This window comes from Nicotiana sylvestris, chromosome 7 (genome assembly GCF_000393655.2).
Source record: "Nicotiana sylvestris chromosome 7, ASM39365v2, whole genome shotgun sequence".
Taxonomy (NCBI): domain Eukaryota; kingdom Viridiplantae; phylum Streptophyta; class Magnoliopsida; order Solanales; family Solanaceae; genus Nicotiana; species Nicotiana sylvestris.
Window position 1 is genome coordinate 39,449,083 of NC_091063.1, and position 25,760 is coordinate 39,474,842.

Sequence of the window (25,760 nt, forward strand, 5' to 3'; positions counted from 1 at the left end):
CTCTATTGAATTGGAGGAGTTCTTTAAGTTCTTGAGATTTGACTTCAATCGTTAGATCCTTAAAATTGCACCACCCCCTTTTTCTTGATTAAGTATACTTTTCTTGGTAATGGGAAAGCTTTTGTATACAAGAGGTATATCAAAAAGTAGAGAATCTACAGAAAGATATGGTTCCCTACTAGACACACCTAATCTTCTATACAAATAGGAACCTCATGGTTGCATCAAAAAGACATTAAAGTAGGAGGCTATCCCTCAGCTGTAAAAAATCATCCTCTTTCCGTTCAAAAACTCTCCTATTTATTTCCCTCCATAAGATCTACGTAAGTGCTAATGGAGCAAAATCCCATGCCTGGCCTCTTCTCTTCGTCCTCTAAAGGCCCAACTGAGTAAAGCATCCTTCACGGTATCCAGCATGATCCATTGTACAAACCATCTAAAGAGCTCCCAGCGCAGACGTGACGGTACCTGGCAATGTAATAAGAGATGATCCACGTCCTCCTCCGAGTGTTTACACTTGAAGCACCAACTATTTGAGACGTATGAGAAAAACCTGGAGATCCCAGGTTCAAATCCCCGTTACAATACTTGAGATTTTTGTTCAAATACCCATTATATTACTTGAAAAAGGGGACGACACATATATTTAGACGGAGGGAGTACCAATTTTCAAAGAAATCCTAAAAAACAAGCACAAGACACCAGTAAGTTTGGCAATATGGCAAAGTGCAGCACCGACCCATTTCTTTATTTGTGGAAAAGTTTCATTGTCCACCTGCCATGATCATACCCAGCAAAGGTTTCTAGAAAATTTCATAAAAAATTTATATTGATGTCTTTATTGCCAAAAAAATTGGTGACTCTGTCAAGGAGGTTTTGTCTTCTGTCTATCTGCATTTTAGGAAAGTACCTTAAGATGTTCCCTTTTTTTTCGTCTTACTTTAGATGCCTGAAAAACGTTTAACCCAACTGCAAAAATACCAAGTCAGATAAGCAACAGTGATTCATTTCTATAGGCAGTCTCTTGTTGCATCTGAACTTCTTTAGATTCATGTAGCCGAAAGCAAGTTTTACGCTCTTTTGACCACCAAATGGTCCTACTTATAACTCAGTGTACCATGTACACCGTAATGGTTATGCCGTTCTGGGCCTGCTCAGAACTTGGAAAGACAAAATGAAATTTCTCTTAAGGTATAAAGATATTAGGGAAAGGGTACAGGTATTGGTATTAAAGAAATAGACACTTTGTCTTCTTCTCCTTAGACTTGGCAGTTGTCCTCTACAGTCAATTTAATGCTTAATGATCTTGTACACTTGGAGTAACTAATAAGAATATTTGGATTTCTTCTGCAATCACTTTGATGGTGCCCCTTTGACTTCAAAACAGTATTTTAAAATTTACAGGAGCATTGTTCTTCACAGACCCTCATCTTAAGATTATTGGTGCTATGCTTATCTCTTTGAGTTGAGCATATTTGGGATTTTAACGTATTCTACTTTGTTGCACAGGCTGGCTGTATGTTATTGAGATGGCACTAAAAGTGTACACTTACGGTTTTGAGAACTATTGGAGGGATGGTCAAAATCGATTTGATTTTATCGTCACTTGGGTCATTGGTAGTTTTTTTTTGAACCCTGATTTCTCTTAATTATATTTTATATCATGTACTGTATTGGCACTTGGATTGACATTTCAAATTGTTTGGCTCGTAGTTTAATTTCTTTGATCTCTCTTCATATGCAGTTTATAACACATGTAAGGCTGTATCTGAAAGTGTCATTTTAAATGCGCTACACCTTTGTTTGATAATGCTTGCAGTTTCTTTAAGTCCCACATTGGTTGAGGGAATGGGTTGTGATTATGATCTTGGGCAATCCTCACCTCATGAGCTAGCTTGGGGTTGAGTTAGGTCCAAGGTCTATTTTGTTATCATGGTATCAAAGCCAGACCCATTGATCCCTGTTGTTGTGTTTCATAATGTTGGTCCCCAATCCACGCTCCAATTGAATCCTCAGCATGTAGGGGAGTGTTAAGTCCCACATTGATTGAATGAATGCGTTGTGGTTATGGTCTTGGGCAATCCTCCCCTCATGAGCTAGCTTTTGGGTTTGAGTTAGGCCCAAGCGCCATATCTTCACGGATATTACGTGAAGGATGGAGAAAAGACAAGATATAAGAAATCCTCTACAGCTTTTAATTTACTTGGTCTTCATAACTCTCAAATGAAGTAGTTGGACTTCGATGGTTATTGATGATATACCTTGCTTGTGTCTTCCATCAGCCCACCTCCATCCAAAGAGAAAAACTCAATGGAAAGATAGGATACAACTTTATCATGTTGGGAAATGGCAGTTTATGTGAAGTATGGTGTCTTACTTGAAAGATATGTGCACTTCCATGATTTGAATTCATTTATTAGAGGTGGTTGTTTGTCTTTTTGCTAAAATATGGTGCACCACTGCCAATATTTCTCTTGGTATTCAAGAATGATCTTATTTTCTAATAACAACGTAAAATTATGTGACTCATTCAACAGTGCTACTGCTTGTGAAGTTCTTTGCATTAAGTGGCATTTCTCACTTCTGTGAACATAGTGAGATTGCTAAATCATTTTCTCTGCATTTACTGGAGTGGTTTTAACTCATTTATGGATGAATTCAATTTTCACAGTTATTGGAGAAACAACTACATTTGTAGCCCCTGATGATCTAACTTTCTTGTCCAACGGAGAATGGTAAAGGCCTCTATAACTCATATTGCAGTGACTGCCAAATTTTCTACTCTTGCAATTCTGGCATTTCTTGAGTAATTTAATTATTTTTCTGAATATATTACAATGTACAAGCAAAAGACTTTTTGGAAGCAATGAAATAGAGGCTTGTCTCCATGATTTGATTCCTGTTTTTCTTCCTCAATAGGATGGATTTCTGATTCTTTTTCTATGTGCTGGGTTCTGGATGCTGCTCTTAATGTGAGGTGTTAATTAGATTTAGGTGCTGTACCTAGAGAATAGAGGCTAGAGAATGATTACAAAAATTCTTAATTATCCTTTTGCAGCTTGTATAACCTTTACTTACAATGATAGTGAACCTGCATTGACCATAATAACATTATCTGCTTTTTATGGTCTCTAGAAGGAGGATGAGTGGTGTCAGAATATCAAGTGAATCTGTTTCTAGATTCATGCACGTCTACATTTAGGAAATAATATAGAATACTCAAAAAGATACTTTAGGATATTCAATATGTATTACTTACCTTATTAGTATAGGGACTGATTACCTGCCATGTTATACATGCCTAAGACTCTTAATAAGGAGCACATCTTTTACATTGTTAATGAGTCAATGAAAAGTTGTTCTATTTTCACATGGTATCGGAGCTTACGGTCTTGGTAGAGACTCAAATAGCTTCCAGCCTTCCACTACTGGTGGGCCTACCGACCAATGTGTGCCCCCCGTTGAGCCAATGTTTTCTTCTTTTATTTTTACTTTTGGTGCCTGACGACGCTCCTCTCTCTAGCAACCGGTGCTCCTATCTCCAACAACCAATAAGGGGCGACCGACACCCTCGTCTAAAATTCAAATTTCCTGTCATTGTCCTGTTAATTCAACTTACTTTGATATTTTTGGAGATTTTCAACCCCAAATCTCTTTTCGGTGATTGAGAAAAGATTCCTCTCTGTGCATAGTGCAAGAAGCACTTTCTTTTGAGCTTTGCAGTTACCCACAACTCTCCGAAGGAAAGAGTTCCAGTACTGCTTTTCCTTTGATGATCGTGTAATATTCCAGCGAGATTCCAGGGTCAACTTCCTATATTTTCCAAATAAGTAAACTCAAGCTGGTTTCCCCATTTTGAGTTTGAGGGGGCATGTTAGAATACCAAATGAATAGTCTAGATTCGTTATACTTGAATAAGGAAATCATAAATATTCTAAAGATTATTCCACATGTAATTATAGAATATTTACTTGCCTTATCAGTATTGGGATTGATTACCAACAATAGCATACCTATCTAAGACTATATAAGGAACATCTCTTGTACATTGTTAATAAGTCAATAAAAAGCTTTTTTATTTTCACAAGTAGGTTGAGCATGTTTTGCATGACGGAAATTTAGCTTAGGTCTTACAAGGAGGACCGAAATTCAAAATGTTCACGAGAATGATACATTAGCTGGAAGGAAATACAAATTGTATATCTTGCGCTCTAACATTACATTTTCATGTGATTGCCAATGATTATAGCATCGTCAAATTTTTAGAGTATGTTTTTGTACATAGAATGTGTGTCACCGCAAGACACTGAGAAACCCACTATTGGGTGCTTACAGTAAACAGGAGTATGGTTGCACAGTTTACTCGGTGTCTTTTCTTTCTGATGCTTTACAATTTAGAGAATGTGTGTCACCGCAAGACACTGAGAAACCCACTATTGGGTGCTTACAGTAAACAGGAATATGGTTGCACAGTTTACTCGGTGTCTTTTCTTTCTGATGCTTTACAATTTAGCGCTCCTGTCTTATGGTTAGACTAAATGCTTCTGTGTGCTGACAATTTTATGGTGCTTACAGGATTCGCTATCTTCTTATCGCAAGAATGTTACGATTAATTAGACTCTTGATGCATGTTGAGCGCTATCGTGCTTTTGTTGCCACATTTTTGACCCTCATACCAAGTCTGATGCCATACTTGGGGACCATATTCTGCATCTTATGCTTTTACTGCTCTCTTGGTTTACAGGTACATTGACTTCTTTTGTTGCTAGTAGCCTATTGCTATGCTAATCACTCCACTAGTATTTCATTCCTCTCGTTTTCTGCTTATTAAATGAAGTAGCTTTCAAATCTTTCTGAAGTGTGGACCTCCTTGTCCTTAAATTGATTTTCTCTGTTAGATTGCCTTTGGCTGCAGATCTTAGTCAGTATTGTGTGTCTACTGTCTACTATTCTCCTATGCTTCCTCTGCCTTTTCATCCTTAGTTTCTTCTTTTGACTTGTGCAGATCTTTGGGGGGATTGTCAACACTGGAAACCCCAATTTAGCCCAAACTGATCTTGCTGGTAATGAGTATCCTTTTGTCAATGGTGAAATTAGAGCATTCTACAGGACAATTTTTCTCAACAAACGACAAGGGGATAATCTTTTTGTCGTTTCATAATTATCTTCTTGGAAGAACCTATTTTATCCTATTTATCATATAATATCAAGATCCCTTTTTCTTGTTGCAAATTCTTGTACTGTTCTCCACTTGGAAGTCACTTTATCAATTTTGTTTCTTGACAATCTAAGCTATTTGCTTTTTAACTTCAATGACTATCCAAATGGCATGGTCACACTTTTCAATATATTGGTGATGGGAAACTGGCAAGTGTGGATGCAGGTATCCTGATTTTAGGATTTCCTCAATTACCATTATATCTGCTTAGAAGAACTATCATTTACGTATATGGGCCGTCTTTTATGATTGAAATTCTTCATAAATCAGTCCTGTATTTTTCATACCTTTAAAGTAATATTTTACTGAACCAGTGGGCCACACATAGGGATGAGGGATGATGACTGGAGCCTTGCCCAATCCTTAAGTGGCTGCATTCTAACTTTGTTGTGTTTCCTCAATGCTGTGATAAATATTTATCTTTACAGATTGTGAATTAACTCCTTTGGAGGAAAAATTCTCCTGGATTATTGAGATGAAAGCTTGTCTTGTGGTTTTAAGAAAATGAGAATCTTACAGACGAAAAAGTAACATCCATGTGCATTCACTCATACAGTGCACACATCACTTGGATCAGGGTTTCCGAAAGAGTATAACGGTTCTAGACTACTGCACCTGTTAGAAAATATTACACTTGTCCCTCATTGGTTGTCTAAGGGTTTCCAAAGGAGCTCAAATGATCCTGAGCTACTCCAATTGGCTTAAGGTTCTAGGTTTTTTATGCTCAAATTCTTTAAAATAGTATTAGAGCTAGACGTATTCCTATTTTTCTTTTACCCAATATGGGCCCCCCAATTAATATTGTCCACGCACCAATGCCTAGTCCCATGCATGGGGAAGGAAGGGGTGTTAAGTATCCCACATTGGTTGCGAATGAGCTGTTGCCTTCCCTTCTTATAAGGTTGGAAAACCTCACCTCATGAGCTAGTTTTTAGGGTTGAATTAGACCCAATGTCCATTTTCGTAACCGCACCCATTACTTTAAAGTTTTGGGTTGGATGCTCAAATATTTCAGCATGTATCTGATCCAACCTTTGTAGACCCGGACAGACACTTGTAAGTCTGCTTCATGAACTCTATAATCAGGTTATGTTGGAGACATGCAATATCCTAGACGACTATGTAAGGGTTTTCAAATGTTTTACACTGATCTAAGACTTCGACCATTAGGCTGAGCATCCACCATTAGGCTGATGCTCAGATTCTTTCATAATGTTTATATTGACAAGTACATATACGGGAGATATTTCTGTTATTCAGGAACATTTCCTCTACTTTGAGATGGTAATTATTATGTACATTGGGGTCATTAACAATTTTGAGAGAGGGGAGTATCTCTTTTCTGCTTAATGAGTACTCACCAAAGAGATGGAAGTCAAAGACACTTGGCAAATTTCTGTTGTTTGAGTGGTTTGTGACATGCCAACACCATTGCTCATCCTTCTTTATGTGGTTTAAAAGATCAACGTTCTATCAATCATTGTTATCAAAGGGGCACTTAAAGCGCGCTTAAGCCATGAAACGAGGCTCAAATTATGTTGAGCGCTTCGCCTCGCTTAGCGGGAGCTTCAGCATTGTCATCAAGGCTCTAAGGCATACTTTTCTTTGCCAATAAGCGTAATCCTGAAGAGGTGCTACTAAACAATTGATATTTCGCTTTATAATAAAGTTGCTTCAATTTCTTTGTCCATATATTTGGTATTTATGCTTATAAATAATTGTCTTGGACTATACATACATATTTGTATTTTTTTCATTTGCGCCTTTCTTCATTAAAGCCCACGCTTTTTTTGCGCTTTGCGCTTAAAGTCCCAATAGGCCTTAGAGTTTTTTTGCACTTTTCGTCTTTGATAACACTGCTATCAATATCACAAATCTGGTTTCTTTTTTTTCCCCCCCGATAAGTCATAGGTTTGGTTTCTCTTAGTGCTTTTTTGAGTATTAGCCCGTATGTGAACAAAGTGGACTTTCTTTACAAGTTTAAATTATGTATTTGAGGATTCAATGAATCGTGGGAACTTATTAACTTTGAGTAACCTGTAGTAAGATGTTAGTTGTTACAACTATTTGCAGTTTTTGCATCTTTCATGCATTTTGCTTTATTGTGCTAATATAAACAGTTTTGATGATTAATGCCATTTTGCCAGTTCTGACCTAGCTGCTTTCCTAACTTGATGATTTTAAGTAGGTATATCTTATTACAATGGGTGGTCCAAGTAGCTGATAATAATTTCCTAACATTTCAGAGCTACAAGGAACTAACGGGGACTTCCTGGACTTATGCCTACTTTGTCAGCTTCTATCTTATTTCAGTTTTGTGGCTGTTAAATTTGGTAAGCATCCATATCTACTCTTTGCAAAGTCTGGTCTCTATACCTCCACTGAAGCTCTCCATAAACATAAAGGCAAACCAAAAAGTCAATTTCATTGTTGAGATAAGTCCTCATGAGTTCACTATACCAGATAACGTAATTACATTGGTAATGTGTCTGTTTGCATAAAATGGGGGTACTTCTCCAGTGGCTACCCATTTTTTGATCTCTAAGTACTTGTAGGTATACTACATCAATATCCAGTTTGTTGTCTTTGTTTTATGTGCCTGCTCTTGATCCCTCCTCTTCTCGTAATGCACAAAACAGACTGTTAATTGCTTTATTTGTGATTCAACATGTTTATGAGCTGCTGTCTGCTAAATTTATGTGCCTTTAAATTCCCTTACCTCTGAGAGCTAATTATTTTGATGACTGGACATATTCTGTATCCAAATTGATGTTTCCTAAGGCCTTTGATTTTTCTCTCCATGATTGATACGGAAGTTGGAATTTGGAAAAGTTAAACCACTCAAAGCTGACCTCAAAATGTTTCAAACCCATGCCAGGAAGATTCCTCCTACCTAAGTGGAAAGGATTTAGTTCCTTTAGAGTAAGAATCATCTGAGAAGATATAATGTAAATATGTTTACCCACCCCTATAACGGACATCTGACATATATATACATATATACATATTCAAGTAGTCTTATTCAAGCTAACTCCGTGTTTTCCTGCTGATATTTCTAGATCTTCATAATTATTTTATATTTATTCAATTTAAAAGGTACCAGTTCTTTTTCATACAGAATAATTAAAGAATTCTATACAGTTGACTGCCCATTTAGAGTCATTAATTTGGAAGTTGGACATTTACCACCACTGGATAATTCATGCACGAGTCGACTTGCCATTTTCTTGATGACCTTAATATCTCTGGAGATTTCATGGCCTTCCCTTGCCATGTTCGCATCACTAGCCTTTAGACTTTCCATCTCAGCGACCTTCCTGAGGGGTCAATCAGAAAACAAGCCCTGCTTAGATCGTAGCACTTGGATATAATAGATTGAAGTAATGAGACGGCATCTGCTTTTTTCAGAATTGCTAGATTTGTTCTGATGGCTGTCAAAATGGTCTCAGAAGCTTAGTTAAGTATGCACAGATAATGATGTAAGTAAGAAGTGATGCATGAATGTAAGCGCCTGACATTTATGTTCTTGGTAGTGGTACTGGTACATTTGAATATTCGAATGAAATGGGTCCAAATGGAGCAAAATGAATACTGAGGGTTCATACAGCTGATCCCAACTAGTTTAAGGTTGAGGCCTAATTGTTGTTGTTGTAGTAATACTGGTTTGCGTGTACGACTATATTCTATATCAACGCAAGGTAGCTTAATTGTTCTACTCCTGCTCAATAAATTACAGAAGTTGTAATATTGCATATTTTTTAGAAACTTTTAGGTAATGATTTATTTTTTTATAGTTGATCTTATCATTTTTGCTTTTTCTTTGTGTTCGGACACTTTCTTCTTTCCTAGGTATTTATCCTCTGTACAGCCATATAGCATTTCTCAGTGCTGAAACGATAAACTAACACGTCATCTTTGCTTGGACTTTTTTAGATTGTAGCATTTGTCTTGGAAGCTTTTCAAGCAGAAATGGATCTGGAGGCATCAGCGAGATGTGTGGATGGTGATGACAAGGTTAGTTTATGAACAGCAGAACTGTTATTTCTTGCTATTCCTTTGCGAACAGGAACATCTTGACAGACTCTAGCTAGCTGTTGGAGTTCTTGGCTCATCATAGAAATGCTCTGTTATTATTTACCCTCATGATTTTTTTTTTTTTGGAAAAGGTAACATAGTTGTATATTGATATAAGACTTCACTAAAATTGTGAAGTCCCCCATAATTACAAAAAAGGGTGCCCTAGCAAAAAGTAGGCACTCCTAGTCCTTCTTCTTCTTATAAGGACTCTAATACATCTAAAATGGATTCATGATCGTCCAGAAGCTGACCTTTACACCAAAAATAAAAAAGAGATAAATATTTCATCTTAATCTTCTGAATGTTGCTAGACTTATCTTCAAAACATCTTTGATTCCTCTCTTCCCAAACTGTCCACCATATGCATGCTGGGACAATCCTCCATCTCTCTCTTTCTCTAGAAAGTGTGCCCATTTTACTCCAGCTTGCTAGAATATCAAGGACTTTTCCTGGCATTGCCCATTGAATTCCCCTCAGACTGATGAAAATTCTCCATATCTGAGTGGTGAACTTGCAATGCAGAAAAAGATGGTGAATTGTCTCTGCCTCCTCTTCACATAGATAACATTTGGAACACAATTGGAATCCTCTTCTAGTTAGATTGTCATGAGTTAGAACTACTTCTCTTGCAAGTAACCATGTGAAGCATGCCACCTTGTACGGGATTTTCACTTTCCAGATCATCTTCCATGGTCAGTGTTAGATATAGATATGTAGTTGTCCCACATTGGAATAGGTGTAGTATGCCCTTTGTATAGAGTAGCTATAAATTAACATATCTTGTATTGCATAGACATACAATATCAATATATCATATTTTCTCACGTCCCTTCTCACATGGTATCAGAGCAATCGTGAGAGATTTATCGCTGTGCTTAAATTCCAGCGACTTCGGGAAGAAAAATCAGTTGACCGGAAGCCTTTTTCCAACAGGTCTGCCGCAAGTAAAAAAAAGCCACTCTTCGTCAGTGTTGTGCAAAAACCAACACCACCACGAAGAAGATCGGGCTCTGGAGACCAACCCGTAAAAAAATCTCCGTCAGAATACCCTCTACGCGCCGCCACTCGCCACCGGAAGAAAATTTTCCGGCGAAGTTCCGACGTCGCATGGGCCACCTTCCGGCCATTTTTGGCGACGACTCTTCAGGACAAATTGTTCCCCTTGCAATTCCGAGCCTACCCATCCAGGTTACACCAAATTTCGACAACTTTTATATTTTTCCGGCGTGAATAGTGATTTCAAAAGTGGACTTCCGGCCATTTTTTGAAAACGTTTCTTCAGAACAGTTGGGTCGTCTGGTAATTCCGATCCTACCCTTATTGTTTTTATTTCATTCCGACAACTTTGAATTTTTCCGGCATCTACAGTACTATTCCAACTGCTACAGTAATATTCCGACAGCTACAGTATTTCCTTATTTTGTTTCATTGTTCCTTACTCTGTTTCAGTGGATTAAATTTGATTATTTCTCTAATTTGGTAATAATTTGCAAAACATGAGTTCCGGCATCTAGTGTTATGATTACTTCGGAACCTTTAATGGGAGGTTCAAACTACTTAGTTTGGGCTTCATCTGTCGAGTTATGGTGTAAAGGTCAAGGTGTTCAAGATCATCTAATTAAACAGTCTAGCGAAGGAGATGAAAAGGCGATAACGCTTTGGGCAAAGATTGATGCTCAATTATGTAGCATCTTGTGGCGTTCTATTGATTCCAAGTTGATGCCTTTGTTTTGTCCACTCCAGACATGTTATTTGGTTTGGGCAAAGGCTCGTACCTTATACGCTAATGACATATCTCGCTTCTATGATGTGATATCACGGATGACAAACTTAAAGAAGCAAGAATTGGATATGTCTACTTACTTGGGTCAAGTACAAGCAGTCATGGAGGAATTTGAGACATTAATGCCTGTTTCTGCTAGTGTGGCAAAACAACAAGAGCAGCGGCAAAAGATGTTTCTAGTTCTTACACTAGCTGGACTTCCTAATGATCTTGATTCAGTGCGAGACCAGATTTTGGCTAGTCCGACTATGCGATGAATTATTCTCTCGATTACTCCGCCTTGCTGCAGCACCAAGTCACCCACTGATCTCATCACAAATACTTGATTCCTCTGTTCTCGCATCGCAGACAGTGGATGTTCGGGCGTCTCAAACTATGGAGAACAGAGGAGGACGAGGTCGTTTTGGGAGATCTAGACCCAAGTGTTCTTATTGTCACAAACTTGGACACACTCGTGAAATGTGTTATTCCTTACATGGTCGTCCACCCAAAAATGCTTAGGTTGCTCAGACCGAGACTACAGGTAACCAAAGTTTTTCTGTATCTAAAGAAGAATATAATGAGCTCCTTCAGTATCGAGCAAGTAAGCATACATCTCCACAAGTAGCCTCAGTTGCCCAGACTGATACTCCTGTTGCTGGTAATTCTTTTGCTTGTGTTTCCCAGTCTAGTACTCTTGGACCATGGGTCATGGACTCAGGCGCTTCTGATCACATCTCTGATAATAAAACACTTTTGTCGAATATTGTATATTCACAGTCTCTTCCCGCTGTTACTTTAGTCAATGGATGTCAAACTAAGGCACAAGGAGTTGGACAAGCTAACCCATTGTCTTCTATCACCCTAGATTCCATTCTTTATGTCCCTGGTTGTCCTTTTAGTCTTGCATCTGTTAGTCGTTTGACTCGTGCCCTCCATTGTGGTATATATTTTACTGATGATTCTTTTATTATGCAGGACCGCAGTACAGGCCAGACAATTGGTACAGGACGTGAATCAGAAGGCCTTTACTACCTTAATTCACTTAGTCCTTCAACAACATGTCGAGTTACCGATCCTCCAGACCTAATCCATTGTCGTTTAGGACATCCAAGTTTATCCAAACTTCAGAAGATGGTGCCTAGTTTATCCAGTTTGTCTACATTAGATTGTGAGTCGTGTCAGCTTGGGAAACATACCCGAGCTTCCTTTCCGCGTAGTGTTGAGAGTCATGCAGAGTCTGTTTTCTCCTTGGTTCATTTTGATATATGGGGTCCTAGTAGAGTCAGTTCAATCTTGGGATTTCGTTATTTTGTTAGTTTCATTGATAATTACTCAAGATGTACTTGGCTTTTCTTAATGAAAGTCGTTCTGAGTTATTCTCTATATTCCAGAGGATTTGTGCTGAAATAAAAAATCAATTTGGTATCTCTATTCGCATTTTTCGCAGTGATAATGCCTTAGAATATGTATCTTCTCAGTTTCAGCAGTTTATGACTTCCCATGGAATTATTCATCAGACATCTTGTCCTTATACCCCTAGCAAAATGGGGTTGCAGAGAGAAAGAATAGGCACCTTATTGAGACTGCTCACACGCTTCTAATTGAATCTCGTGTTCCGTTGCATTTTTGGGGTGATGCAGTTCTCACAGCTTGTTATTTGATTAATAGGATGCCTTCAAGGAGTTTCCTATAGTTCCTCCTCCACCTTCCAACATAGAGGTTTCACCCATACTAACTATTGAGGAGTCTAGTGTTGTTCCTCCTTGTTTCCCAGTCACAGGAACACCACTCTTGACTTATCATCGTTGTTCGTGCCCTACATCAGGCCCAACTGGTTCTCGTCCTGCACCTGACCCTGCTCCTAGTACACCGATTGCACTTCGAAAAGGTATATGAACCACACTTAACCCTAATCCTCATTATGTTGGTTTGAGTTATCATCGTCTGTCATCTCCCCATTATGCTTTTATATCTTCTTTGTCCTCGGTTTCCATCCCTAAGTCTACAGGTGAAGCGTTGTCTCATCCAGGATGGCGACAGGCTATGAGTGACGAGATGTCTGCTTTACATACAAGTGGTACTTGGGAGCTTGTTCCTCTTCCTTCAGGTAAATCTACTGTTGGTTGTCGTTGGGTTTATGCAGTCAAAGTTGGTCCCGATGGCCAAATTGATCGACTTAAGGCCCATCTTGTTGCCAAAGAATATACTCAGATATTTGGGCTAGATTACAGTGATACTTTCTCTCCTGTGGCTAAAGTGGCATCAGTCCGCCTTTTTCTATCCATGGTTGCGGTTCGTCATTGGCCCCTCTATCAGCTGGACATTAAGAATGTCTTTCTTCACGGTGATCTTGAGGATGAGGTTTATATGGAGCAACCACCTGGTTTTGTTGCTCAGGGGGAGTCTTGTGGCCTTGTATGTCGCTTGCGTCGGTCACTTTATGGTCTTAAGCAGTCTCCTCGAGCCTGGTTTGATAAGTTCAACACGGTTATCCAGGAGTTTGGCATGACTCGGAGTGAAGCTGATCACTCTGTGTTTTATCGGCACTCTGCTTCAAGTCTATGTATTTATCTGGTAGTCTATGTTGATGATATTGTTATTATTGGCAATGATCAGGATGATATTACTAATCTGAAGAAGCATCTCTTCCAACATTTTCAAACTAAGGATCTAGGCAGATTGAAGTACTTTCTAGGTATTGAAGTTGCTTAATCTAGCTCAGGTATTGTTATTTCTCAAAGGAAATATGCTTTAGACATTCTTGAGGAGACAGGGATGATAGGTTGCAGATCTGTTGACACTCCGATGGATCCGAATTCTAAACTTCTGCCAGGACAGGGGAAGCCGCTTAGCGATACTGCAAGCTATACACGGTTGGTTGGTAAATTAAATTATCTCACAGTGACTAGACCCGACATTTCTTATCCTGTGAGTGTTGTAAGTCAGTTTATGAATTCTCCCTGTGATAGTCATTGGGATGCAGTCGTCCGCATTATTCGGTATATAAAATCGGCTCCAGGCAAAGGATTACTGTTTGAGGATCGAGGTCATGAGCAGATCGTTGGGTACTCAGATGCTGATTGGGCAGGATCACCTTCTGATAGACGTTCTACGTCTGGATATTTTGTTTTAGTAGGAGGAAATTTGGTGTCCTGGAAAAGCAAGAAACAGAATGTAGTTGCTCGGTCTAGTGCAGAAGCAGAATATCGAGCAATGGCTAGGGCAACATGTGAACTAGTCTGGACCAAACAATTGCTCAAGGAGTTGAAATTTGGTGAAATCGGTCTAATGGAACTTCTGTGCGACAATCAAGCTGCCCTTCATATTGCATCAAATCCGGTGTTTCATGAGAGAACTAAACACATTGAGATTGATTGTCACTTCGTACGAGAGAAGATACTTTCAGGAGATATTACTATGAAGTTTGTGAAGTCGAATGTTCAACTTGCAGATATTTTCACCAAGTTCCTCACCGGTCCTCGCATTGGTTATCTGTAACAAGCTCGGTACATATGATTTGTATGCTCCGGCTTGAGGGGGAGTGTTAGGTATAGATATGTAGTTGTCCCACATTGGAATAAGTGTAGTATGCCCTTTGTATAGAGTAGCTATAAATTAGCACATCTTGTATTGCATTAGATACACAATATCAATATATCATATTTTTTCCCGTGCCTTCTCACAGCCAGCATTCCACCTGATTATTGGACTGGTTAAACTCCTTGTAAGCATCTTTAACCGTGAACTTCCCTTGACTATTGCCTTGCCAATTGATCATGTCTTGATCTTGGTTTGAGCTGATGCCACTGAACTGCTGCAGAGAGTTGTAGAATTCCACAACTCTGTCAATCTCCCAATCATTTAACAATCTTCTGAATGTGAGGTTCCAACCTTGGCCTGACCATACCTCTTCTATAGTTGAATTCTGTTGTTGACACAAATTGAAGATATCAGGGAAGAGCCCCTTCAGGGATCCTTGTCCTAGCCAATTGTCCTCCCATAGTGAGATCTTCCTACCATTTCCAACTTTGAACTTTGTCTTGTTGATTAATTTTGGCCATAGGTTCCTAATTGATCTCCACAGACTAACTCCATATGGCTTCCTTACTGTTTTGTTTGTCCAGCTTCCTTCATTCCCATATTTTTTCCTAATCACTTCTGTCCACAATCTTTGTTCATCTGCTGCAAATTTCCACAACCACTTCATCATCAGGCTCTGATTATGTATTTTTAGATTTTTGATCCCCAAACCCTCCTGATTTTTTGCTTGTAATTAGATCACCCCAGTTAACCAGGTGGAACTTCTTTTTCTCACAATTACCTTCCCATAGAAAGTTTCTTCTAAGGGCATCAATTCTGTTCACTACACTAGCTGACATTGGGAATAAAGACATCATGTATGTAGGCATGGCATCCAGAACAGAATTAATCAAGATCAGCCTCCCTCCCATTGACAGATATTGGTTCTTCCAGTTTGTCAATTTCTTTTCACATTTCTCCAATACATTATTCCATATTCCTTTTGATTTACTCTTGGCTCCCAAAGGCATCCCCAGATATACTGTAGGCAGAACCCCCACCTTCCCCCCCAAAACATTTGTCAGACTCTTGTATATCCATTACGTCATTAATTGGATAAATAAGGCTTTTTTGCCAGTTAATGTGCAATCTAGAAGTGGCTTCAAACAGGATGAATATCACTCTTAGGACTTTCATTTGCTCTCTTTCTGCTTCACAGAAAGCCACAGTATCATCTGCATATTGTAAGTGGGAAATCTTTCTATTGCTATCTGTTCTATTGGTCATTTTAAATCCCCTTATCCAGCTATTTGTCTGTGTTTTCTTCAGCATTTCATTCAGTCCCTCCATGGCTAAGATAAATAGAAAAGGGGGAAGAGGGTCCCCTTGCCTTAGCCCCCTCTGTGAAGGAAAAAATCCAATTGGAACTCCATTAATAAGGACTGAGAAGCTCATAGTAGATATGCAGTATGATATCCAGCTAGTCCACCTCCCTCCAAATCCCATCCTCCTTAGAATTTCTAGAAGGTACCTCCAGTTCAAATGATCATAAGCCTTCTCTATATCCAGCTTATATAGGATCCCAAGTTCTTTGCTTGAAGTTCTTGTATCTATGCACTCATTAGCTATTAGGACAACATCCATGATCTGTCTTCCCCTAATGAATGCCATTTGTTGATGATCCACCAGCTTGTTGACCACCTCCTTGAGTCTTTTAGTCAGTAGCTTGGAAATAATCTTGTAAATGCTACTGATCAAACTTATTGGTCTGAAATCTTTTAACTCTTTTGCTCCTGCCTTCTTAGGATCAATGCTACAAAGGTAGCATTCATACTTTTTTCAAATACTCCTTGTTCATAGAAGTTCTGGATTGCTGCTACAACTTCCGTTTTTATCACATCCCAACAGTTGTTGAAGAAAGCTATTGAAAATTCATCTGGTCCTGGTGCTTTGTCCCCTGCACATACCTTAACGCTGTCCCATATTTCCTGTTCTCCAAATGGGCTTTGCAGCATTAAGTTGTCCTCCTCTGTGATCATCTGGTTGATGTTATTAGGTCCTATTGGTCTCCATTCTTCTTCTTCTTTGTACAACTTCTTATAGTATCTGATAACCTCCCTTTTGATGTCACCCGGAGACTGTAAAGTCTCCCCTTCTACCAACAGTTGATCTATGTTATTGTATCTTCTATGAGCATTAGCTGTTCTGTGAAAGAACTTGGTGTTCTTGTCTCCCTCTTTTAGCTAGAGCCCTGGACCTCTGCCTCCATGCTGCTTTTTCATTACTAGCAATCTCCTCAAACTCTAATGATAATGAGTTCTTTGAGAGGATCTCTTCTTCAGTCAGGCTCCTTTGATCATGAATTCCTTCGAGTTCTGCTAGTTTGCTGAGGACACTTGCCTTCTGCAAAGCTAGGTTGCCTTGCAAAGTTCTACTCCATTCTTTAAGCTTGTTCTTCAGAGCTTGGAGTTTAGAGACCAGTATAAAGTCTGGCCTCCCTACACAGATAAAGGAATTCCACCATTCTTCAATTCTTTCTTTAAATCCCTCAGTCTGTAACCACCAGTTTTCAAACTTGAAGTATGATTTGACTAGTTCCCAGCTTCCACATTTGAGCATCAATGGAAAGTGATCTGATTTCTCCCTTTGCATCACCTGTTGGTTGATGCTTCTAAACTCTTCATTCCAGTCAGTGGAAATCAAAAATCTATCCAGTCTAGCTATAATAACATGTCTGTCCCCTTTCTTCCAAGTGTATTCCCCCCCCGCTAACTGAATATCTACCAACTCCATATCTTCAATAAAATTTGAGAAATCCGCCATACCTCTTGAGATTCTAGTGCAATTCTTTTTTTTCCGAAGGATATCTCACAGTGTTAAAATCCCCACACACCACCCATGGACCAGAAAAGAGACCCCTTGCCCCTGCCAACTCCCACCACACTTCTTCCCTTTCCCTTCTATCATTGGGAGCATATACAGCTTATAAATGCCATATATAATCCTGTGTCTTGCCTAAAAATTTACAAGTAAGAGTATGAACACCCACCCCACATACTTCCCCCTCGCAAGCTCTACCATCCCACATTACTATAATTCCCCCTCTAGTCCCACTAGCCTCCAATTGAGTATATTTCACCCACCTGTGACCTCAAAGTTCTCTAACAATCTCCCTGATATCCCCTTGAATTTTAGATTCTTGAAGACAAACTATATCTGTTTTCCACTCTAGTAGCAGGCTTTTAATAACTCTCCTTTTCCTTATCCTATTTAGCCCCCTCACATTCCATGATAATATGTTTACTATCATTAACTCTGACTGGTAATGGTTCCCCCCTTACTTCTTGTCCCATTGCTCTTGAAATTACTTCCTAATTTTAGGCCTTTTAATTCTTTGATTCCCTTTTTCTTTGGTGTCTGGTTCGCTGGTGATACTTCTTTCCCTTTGTTTACTTGTCTTCTGCTGTCAATTTTCATGAACAATTCCAAAGCTTCCCTTTCGCACCCATTGAAGTCCAGCCCAAATTCTTTACTGAGTTTTATGATGTTCTGGTGCACCCAAATAGATGCTTCAAACTCTAGGTCTTCTTCAGGCTCTAAAGACTGTTGGTTTAGAGGCATTGCTTCTTCTATTTTCCATGCATCACACCTATCTGTATCTACTTCTTGTATCTGCATGTTGCTGCCCTTCTTTGTTTCTAACATTGTTCCTTCATTCTCTGCCTCGGTTACTGTTTCATTATCCTTGATCAGCACCATCTGATGTCTTCCTTCTTCCTCGTCTTCCTTTCCCTTTTCTTGCTCTCCTTCTTTTGTTGTTTCATTGCTGATTTTGTCTCTTAAATTCTCCGCCAGCACTAGAATGTGGTCTTCCTTAAGAGGCTCGAACTGGATGGCTTTTAATTCTTCATTAAAGGGGTCAGTTCTGGACCTTGCTATGGGCTTATTAAAAGCCTTCTCTTCAGAAATTGTTTGGGCCAAAAAATCAGGGCCCATTTTCTTTAAAGTAGCAGTCTGTTTGGCCTTGTTATAAGAGTTTAAAAAATCACATGACATGTCAAGTGAGGTACTAGGTTTAGACGAAGTACCCTCGTGTCCTGTCATTACTGTAAAACCTCGAGCCCCTCCCTCTGTACTTTTGTTGCACTCTATTACCCACTGGTTCAAGCTTTTATCTTCTCCATTCTCACCAATGGTGGTTCTCACCGGCGATTCGCACCAAATCTGCATTTCGAAGACCATTCCTTCAGATTCCACCTTCACCATTTTAGGGATTGAAGAAACATCTCCTTTGACCTTTAATCTTGCCCATTTCAAGTGGTTTTTTAATTCTGTTTCCTCCTTTGTTTCAACCCAACCGCCACAGACATCTCCGATTTCTTTGAACACTCTTTGAGACCAAAGATGTAGGGGAAGCCCCACTATCCTTATCCATGTGTGCGTTATTTTTGTCAAAGTTGGAATTGTTCCCACCGTTGGACACCACCATTGAAGCTTCAATTTAAATTTCTTCCAAAACCATTCTATTTTCAAAATTTGGTCGGCTGTAGCTTTCGATGAGAATTCAAAGAGGAATCTGTGCTTGTCCATCTCATATATGTTGATTTCCTTTGTTTGCTTCCAAGAATTAGAAGCTCATTTTCGAACCTCTGATAAAGTCGCCATTTCTGGGCTACCTTCTGGAAAAAACCCTACCAAACACCTACCCAGCAGCTCATTGTGCTTATAATTCCCAGAATGATGCCTCCATCTTCATTAACTCTTGTATCATTCATTTCTCTACCTACCCATTTATGGCTCCTGACGATGTTGGAATATTGAAGTCCTTCTTCAACCTCCTTATAAGCATTAAAGACATTTCTCCTCACCCCCTCCCCCCCCCCTTAATGAGCCTTTCTATCTTCATTGCAATATCTAGCCACCTTGCATTGAATGCTGCCTCTAGAACAATAATGACCGATCTTCCCCTACCTATTATCCTAATGATAGAAATATAATGACCATAAGTGTTGAAATTCCTTGCACAGTATGTCTCTGATATTTAATCTTTGCTTTTCCACCTTTTCACATAATTCCCTTTCACCTTTGGTGCTTCTTTCATGTTTTCACATAACCACAACATCATTTTTCTGCTAAATGTAGTCCTTCTGATTAGGTTCCTTCCACGTTCTGTCCATTCAAACTATTCTTCAGCATTTGTTGTACGTCTCTCTATCTCGTATGATTTGAACCCCATCGCAAAGTATATAATGTTTTCCTTCATACTATTGCTAATTTGGATAAAATAAAATGTAGTTTACTCAATGAAACAGTAGGATATATTTGGATTTTAAGAAAGAAGAGGATGTTCCGGCAAGAACAGGATGCCGGAAAAGTTTCTCTACAATCCTAGAAAGTAGGAAAGAGTGTCCTAGGGGACTGTGCCTGGGAGCATTTTTCTCTTCATGCAACATCATTTTTTCTTCCTGTGGCGATTGTTAGTTTTACCATTTTACCTCATGAAGCCAGCAAACTTAGAAAGAGAAATATTCCTTCATGAGCTACCAGATAGGCCACTCTTAAAAAGAGAAGAACAGAAGCTTTTTTCAAATCATGATAAAATATCACTGCTAAATATAGTAGCACATGGAAATGACACCAACAAATATCTAGGCGCAGAACTAAACTCTAGCTATATTTAGTTTCTGTCCTATAAAACTTGTTTCTCTACTCTTCTTCCCTCACTTCCTCCTATTGTTAAATCCCCCAACTCTCTGCATTTAAACCAACCATTACACATCTTTTTCTGCAGCAGTTATTGTAACATGCTAAGTGGGCGTTTGGACATAAAAATTGTAAAATTCCGAAAAAAGTGAATTTTTTCTTCAAGTGAAAATGTTATTTGAAAATTAGAGTTGCGTTTGGACATATACAATTTTGGGTTGTTTTTGGATTTTTGTGAGTGATCTGAAGTGAATTTTGAAAAATAACTTTTTGGAGTTTTTTAAATATTCGAAAAATTCCGAAATTCATCTTCCAGTGAAAATTGAAAATTTTATGGCCAAACATTGATTTCGAAAAAAAGTGAATTTTTTTTTTGGAAAAAAGTGAAAAAAATTGTATGGCCAAACGGGCTATAAATTGCATTCTCAATTTTCATCACAATATAACCCTCAAACAGCCTACCCTCTGGTTTGCTCCTTCAGTCTTGAACCAAGTCCTCGTTAAACAAACCAACTCGTACTAACCTTGGAGATCTACATCTCTTATTTCGTTACTTAACAGTGTTATCTTTGCTAAATAATACTCCCTCTGTTTCAATTTATGTGAACCTATTTGACTGGGCACGGAGTTTAAGAAAAGAGAGAAGACTTTTGATCTTGTGGTGTTAAATGAGGCACATATATTTTGTGTGGCTATAAATCATTGTAAAGGTAAATTATTTCTAAATAAGGAAATGGGTCATTCTTTTTGGCACGGACTAAAAAGGAAATAGGTTCACATAAATTGAAACGGAGGGAGTAACTATTTATACACTTCATTTCTAAGTACTCTTGTGAACCTGAATTCTCTTTCTATAATTCAGGAAGCAAAAAGGGAGCGGCGACGTAATGTTGGGTATGTGTGATTAACTAATTTTAAACTATGAGAAATTTTCATTAACGCATATAGGATGTAACCGATTTTCTGATTGACAACTTCTTCCATTGCACAGCACTAAGACTCGGAGCCAGCGAGTAGATTTCCTCCTCCATCACATGTTGAGATCTGAACTAACAGAATGCTCCAATGACAATCCATGAGTTTGCTCCTTTCTCCATGCTGGTAACTTCATATTTTTTTGTTTAATTTGAATCTTGTTATTTTTTTCACAAACCTAATCATTTTTCTTTTGTTTAATTTGAATCTTGTTATTTTTTTTCCACAAACCTTTTTTAATATTGCATCCTTCATCAATCATCATTATGTGGACATACACAAACATGTCCAAAAACATTTTTGATTGTAAACTTGATAGAAATGCTTGCATGTTAGGTGTCAATCTGTTGACCCTTAACTATTATCTTTCCGTTAATTTCAGCTTTCTGCTGTCGTGTGAACATCGGAAGTTTGAGTTATTTTGGTGGTGAAGAGAAATTGCAATGTACATCTCCAACTAATTATGTGTGTGTATCGTGAATTGTAGTGTGCTCTGTAGTATAAATTCCATCAAGCCTAAACAAAATTTTAGCTGCTCCACTCAAACATGTAATTAGCCAAAGTAATGTAGTATCATTTATCTGCACCTTTGGAAAAGGATGTAAGGGAAAGATGCCGTTGTTGCACCTATGAACACCTCACACGCTGCTGTTTTTCTTAATATTGTACGTTGCTTGCTTGTAGTTTTTCAGTCTGCTGCTCAAACATTCAAGTTAAAACATGATGTACTCAACAATTCTTCACTTTTCACTCTGTGCAGTCTATTGTTTCATTGATGCATATCTTTACGTTATTTGTTAAAGTGATGCAAGATAAATCTTGGAACCAACTGTGGAGAATATAGGCTATTATAGACAAAATGCTTTTCTTTTCCTGTTTTATTGGAGATATAACTAAAAAGCCAATACCATTTGCAAATTTTCGAGGGGTATTTATTTCACAGCGTTTCCATCAAAGCATATAAGTTTGGTTACATATATCATGTATCTAGATAAAGTGGAAGGGCAACTACAAGATTCCGCAGCTGAAGATGAATATAAAAAAAATATCTATTAAGAAAAAGTAGAGAAATTCTGCAGGAGCACAAAGGGAAATGCTTCCAAAAATTCCAAAAATTGGTCATTGGACTAAGATCATATAATTCCAAAAATTGGTCATTGGACTAAGATCTCCAAATTTATCCGCCTGTAATAGAATTTATATGTACACGAAATTGTAAATGTCATAAAAAAAAGCTTGGATAAATGAGGTGTTCAAATGGTTGAAAATCGAAGATTCAGCAAAAACAACTTCTTGTGATCGTCATTATAAAATTTAACACATAATCCTTAAATTAAACACGAAACCGTGAACAACCCTTTGCACAATTCCTAGAGAAAAGGAAATTAACTACTACCCTGAAATATCACCATTCTTGGTGAAAAGGGACACACATTTTTGACGGTAAACACTTAGGGATCGTTCGGTTGGAATACGATTTATACCGGTATAAATTATGCCGGTATAAGTTATATTAGAATAAGTTATGCTAGGATTAGTTATACTGAGATTGTTGTTTATTCACTGTTTGGTATGTTATATTAAGAATGACAATTGTATAACTTCTACGAAGAAGGTATAAGTTATACCGGTACTAATTACCCCACCCTCTATAAGGTATAAATTATCCCGGTGTTAAAATTAATACCGAGATAACTTATGCCTGGTTTGCTAACCAAACAAAATATTAAGGTGGTAATAAATTTTTATATCACCCCTATACCTTCTTATACCTCATACCAAACGACCCCTTAGGTGTTTATATCAATCTAATAAATACATGCCGAGAGAATGTGTAAAGCATGGCAGCAAATGTGATAAATAACTGAGGTCGTCAACATGTTTAATAATTATATGTGTATCCCTATTATGTTTTGATGATCTAACAAATTTACTGTCAAGAACCAGATAAAGAACCTGTTACAGATTCTCAAGACCTTAAGATCAAAAAGGTTCCAGCGTGGGATATGGTTCAACTCTTCAGAGTCAAAGGAACAACAGAGGGAATAGATAGCTACCGTTTTCCGAGGAAACTGCACAAGTCAACTACCCCAGCTATAAAGTTGCCGCCTGCACACGCTATAGTGCAGAAACAGTGCAGCAGTCAACTTTATGAGGAGTGTCTTTTACCTACCTTGCTTACATTATCCTAAGTGATGTCACAAATGGATTATTAACATCAAGGAAGGTAAAACAAATCTCTCGAACATTTAGAGAATTTACTCAAGCACACTCACTGTGATTGATCATCAAGAACAAAGAACAACACTCCTACAGACCAGTTCCCCATATCAAGTTATTGTATGTCATGACCCAATTTAGGATCATGACCGGCACTTAGGAGCAAGTGGCCCTAAGTAAGCCTCATCGGTATTTTACAGAAAATCAGACAGAGTTTCCCCCTTTTTTGGACCATCCCAAAAATTTTCCCTGTCTCAAATCAGCAACCAAATATCCTAATAGCAATTCAAATGACAATGACTTTATCAATTAACCAAAATAAATATCTACCTTTAATAGTTTCCCCACTAACAACTAGAAATACAACTTTATCTCCAAATTTGATAAGAATGAACGATACTCAACATAAGTCTATAATAACAAAGAATACTCAAGACACTAAAAGAATGACCATTGATCGACTTTAAGAGTTCAAAGAAAAGACCATAACAATTGATAAAATTTTCGCCCGCGCGAACAAGTGCGAGGCTCACCAAGAACTATTAACCTGTGCGCTCTAATTAACGAAATCCTCTCCCGCGTCAACTGTTGTCTCTGTAAAACAAAATTAGTGGGGAATGAGTCGCTAGCTCAATGAGTAATAACACTTAACTACCACCGTTTTTATTGGGGACAAGTCAGAAACATGTTAGTATCTCAAACAGAAAATAACATAAAAATGCCCTTTCAGAAACAATAAATAATTTTCAGTCTCATCATATTTTTCTTGTAGTAAAATACAATTAACAAATTAGTAATAATCTCGGTAACCACTATATAATATCAATATTCATATTTGGGAGGCTTCAATGAACGGATCACGTAATCGGTATAACTATGGAACTTCTTCGCAAGAAGTCAAATATAACGGTAGCCCCTACTCGAGGGAAATCGATAACGGTATGCTAGTTCTACCTTCCCACTAGCGAGGACTGTAACGGTAATCGGTAATTACAAGGTTCACCAGGTTTAACTAACCCGCCGTTAGCTACGGGATCCTTCAATGTCTACTCCCATTTATACTTGTCTTTGTAATCCGTATATACTCGTAGAAAATATTTTAAAACAATATAGGGCATTTCGGTTCTTATCAAATCATATAATTTCATTTCGATAACGGTAAATTCAAGTAACGGTAAAACAGATCTAGTGATAACGGAAATATTTAAAACCACGGAAATCATCTCAAATAACTATTTCGGTATCATATCGAGTAAAAGACTTGTCCCACATGCAACTTAAAATAATCGGTAACATATTCATATTAAAAATTATGTGTAAATCATACAAGTTATGAAAACACAAATTGTGGTAAGATTACTACTCACAGTACTCGTGCCGAAATACCAAATGCTTCACCTCGAGCAATTCGTACAAATTCCTCCAATCAATCTATAATTACATAATATTGATCTCATGTTAATTGCCTCATTTAGGCTAAATCCATCACTAATTTAGAATACACAATCATCGGGGTTCATGTTTGAGTCTTAGTTTGTGAATTTATATTTAATCTTAGAACTAGTCCATAATTCTATCAATTTCAAACTATTTAGTATAATTTATTCCTCTAAAATTAGACCTATCAGTGCTTAAATCAAACCTTTATAGCCTTATTATCTCCATAGTAATTGTATATTTCTTTTTATATAAGAGAAAGTTGATATTGAATTCTTTTGTACTACATGAAATTGCATAGATGCGGTGAAATAATTCAACAAATGAGGGGAAGAAAGTTAACCTCTTGTGTCGAAGAAGAGCTTTAATACTTTCAATTTCAACTCCCAATTCTTCTTAAGGCCTTTGCCCAAAGCTTTCTTCTTTTCCCCCTTTTTCTTTTCTCTGCTCGTCTTTTTTTCCTTGGTCCCGTTTGCTTTCTGCTTCTTTTGCTTCAGAAAGGGGTCTGAAGCTTTGTTTTAACCCTTTTCAATGTTTTCTAATGGGCTTCGACCCTTGTTTTAAATTCCTTGATTTTTCCTTTTTTTTATTTAGTTAGTTTTTTATAGATAGTTCCTTATTATTATTATGTTAATGACCAATACACCCTTATTAAAAATATAGGGTATTACATCCCCCCACCTTATGAAATTCGGTCCCCGAATGTAACTCAAGTTCGTACCTGTAGACTAAAACAAATGGGGAAACTTCACTTGCATATATTTTCTACTTCCCAAGTAGCTTCTTCAACGGTATGATTTCTCTATAAAACTTCCACAAATACGATTTCTTTTGACCATAGATTTC

General features: G+C 38.0%; 2 protein-coding genes across 3 annotated transcripts in view; both read left to right on the forward strand.

Annotated features, from left to right (window-relative positions):
* The window catches only part of LOC104231179 (two pore calcium channel protein 1B), a 43,763-nt gene extending 21,756 nt beyond the window's left edge, over positions 1–22,007 (forward strand). For both annotated transcript variants that reach the window (XM_009784125.2, XM_009784124.2), the window contains 10 exons: positions 1,510–1,617; positions 2,672–2,735; positions 4,576–4,744; positions 5,006–5,070; positions 5,293–5,383; positions 7,465–7,551; positions 9,152–9,232; positions 21,145–21,176; positions 21,274–21,383; positions 21,640–22,007. In XM_009784125.2, coding sequence (XP_009782427.1) covers positions 1,510–1,617; positions 2,672–2,735; positions 4,576–4,744; positions 5,006–5,070; positions 5,293–5,383; positions 7,465–7,551; positions 9,152–9,232; positions 21,145–21,176; positions 21,274–21,361 — 785 coding nt within the window. In that variant the 3' untranslated portion in view covers positions 21,362–21,383; positions 21,640–22,007. The remainder of the gene's footprint in view (positions 1–1,509; positions 1,618–2,671; positions 2,736–4,575; positions 4,745–5,005; positions 5,071–5,292; positions 5,384–7,464; positions 7,552–9,151; positions 9,233–21,144; positions 21,177–21,273; positions 21,384–21,639) is intronic.
* Positions 10,835–13,872, forward strand: LOC138872493 (uncharacterized). Its single transcript, XM_070150642.1, has 5 exons — positions 10,835–11,296; positions 11,580–11,969; positions 12,036–12,371; positions 12,729–12,948; positions 13,069–13,872. The coding sequence occupies exons 1-5, from the start codon at positions 10,835–10,837 to the stop codon at positions 13,770–13,772; spliced, it is 2,112 nt and encodes a 703-aa protein (XP_070006743.1). The 3' UTR covers positions 13,773–13,872.
* Positions 22,008–25,760: the final 3,753 nt, after the last annotated feature.

Coding starts and splice junctions, on each gene's coding strand:
- LOC138872493 (XM_070150642.1), top strand. CDS start 10,835: ATGGGAGGTTCAAACTACTTAGTTTGGGCTTCATCTGTCGAGTTATGG. Junction 11,970..12,035: donor GTCCTTTTAGTCTTGCATCT/GTTAGTCGTTTG, acceptor TTTATTATGCAG/GACCGCAGTACAGGCCAGAC. Junction 12,949..13,068: donor ACCGATTGCACTTCGAAAAG/GTATATGAACCA, acceptor CTAAGTCTACAG/GTGAAGCGTTGTCTCATCCA.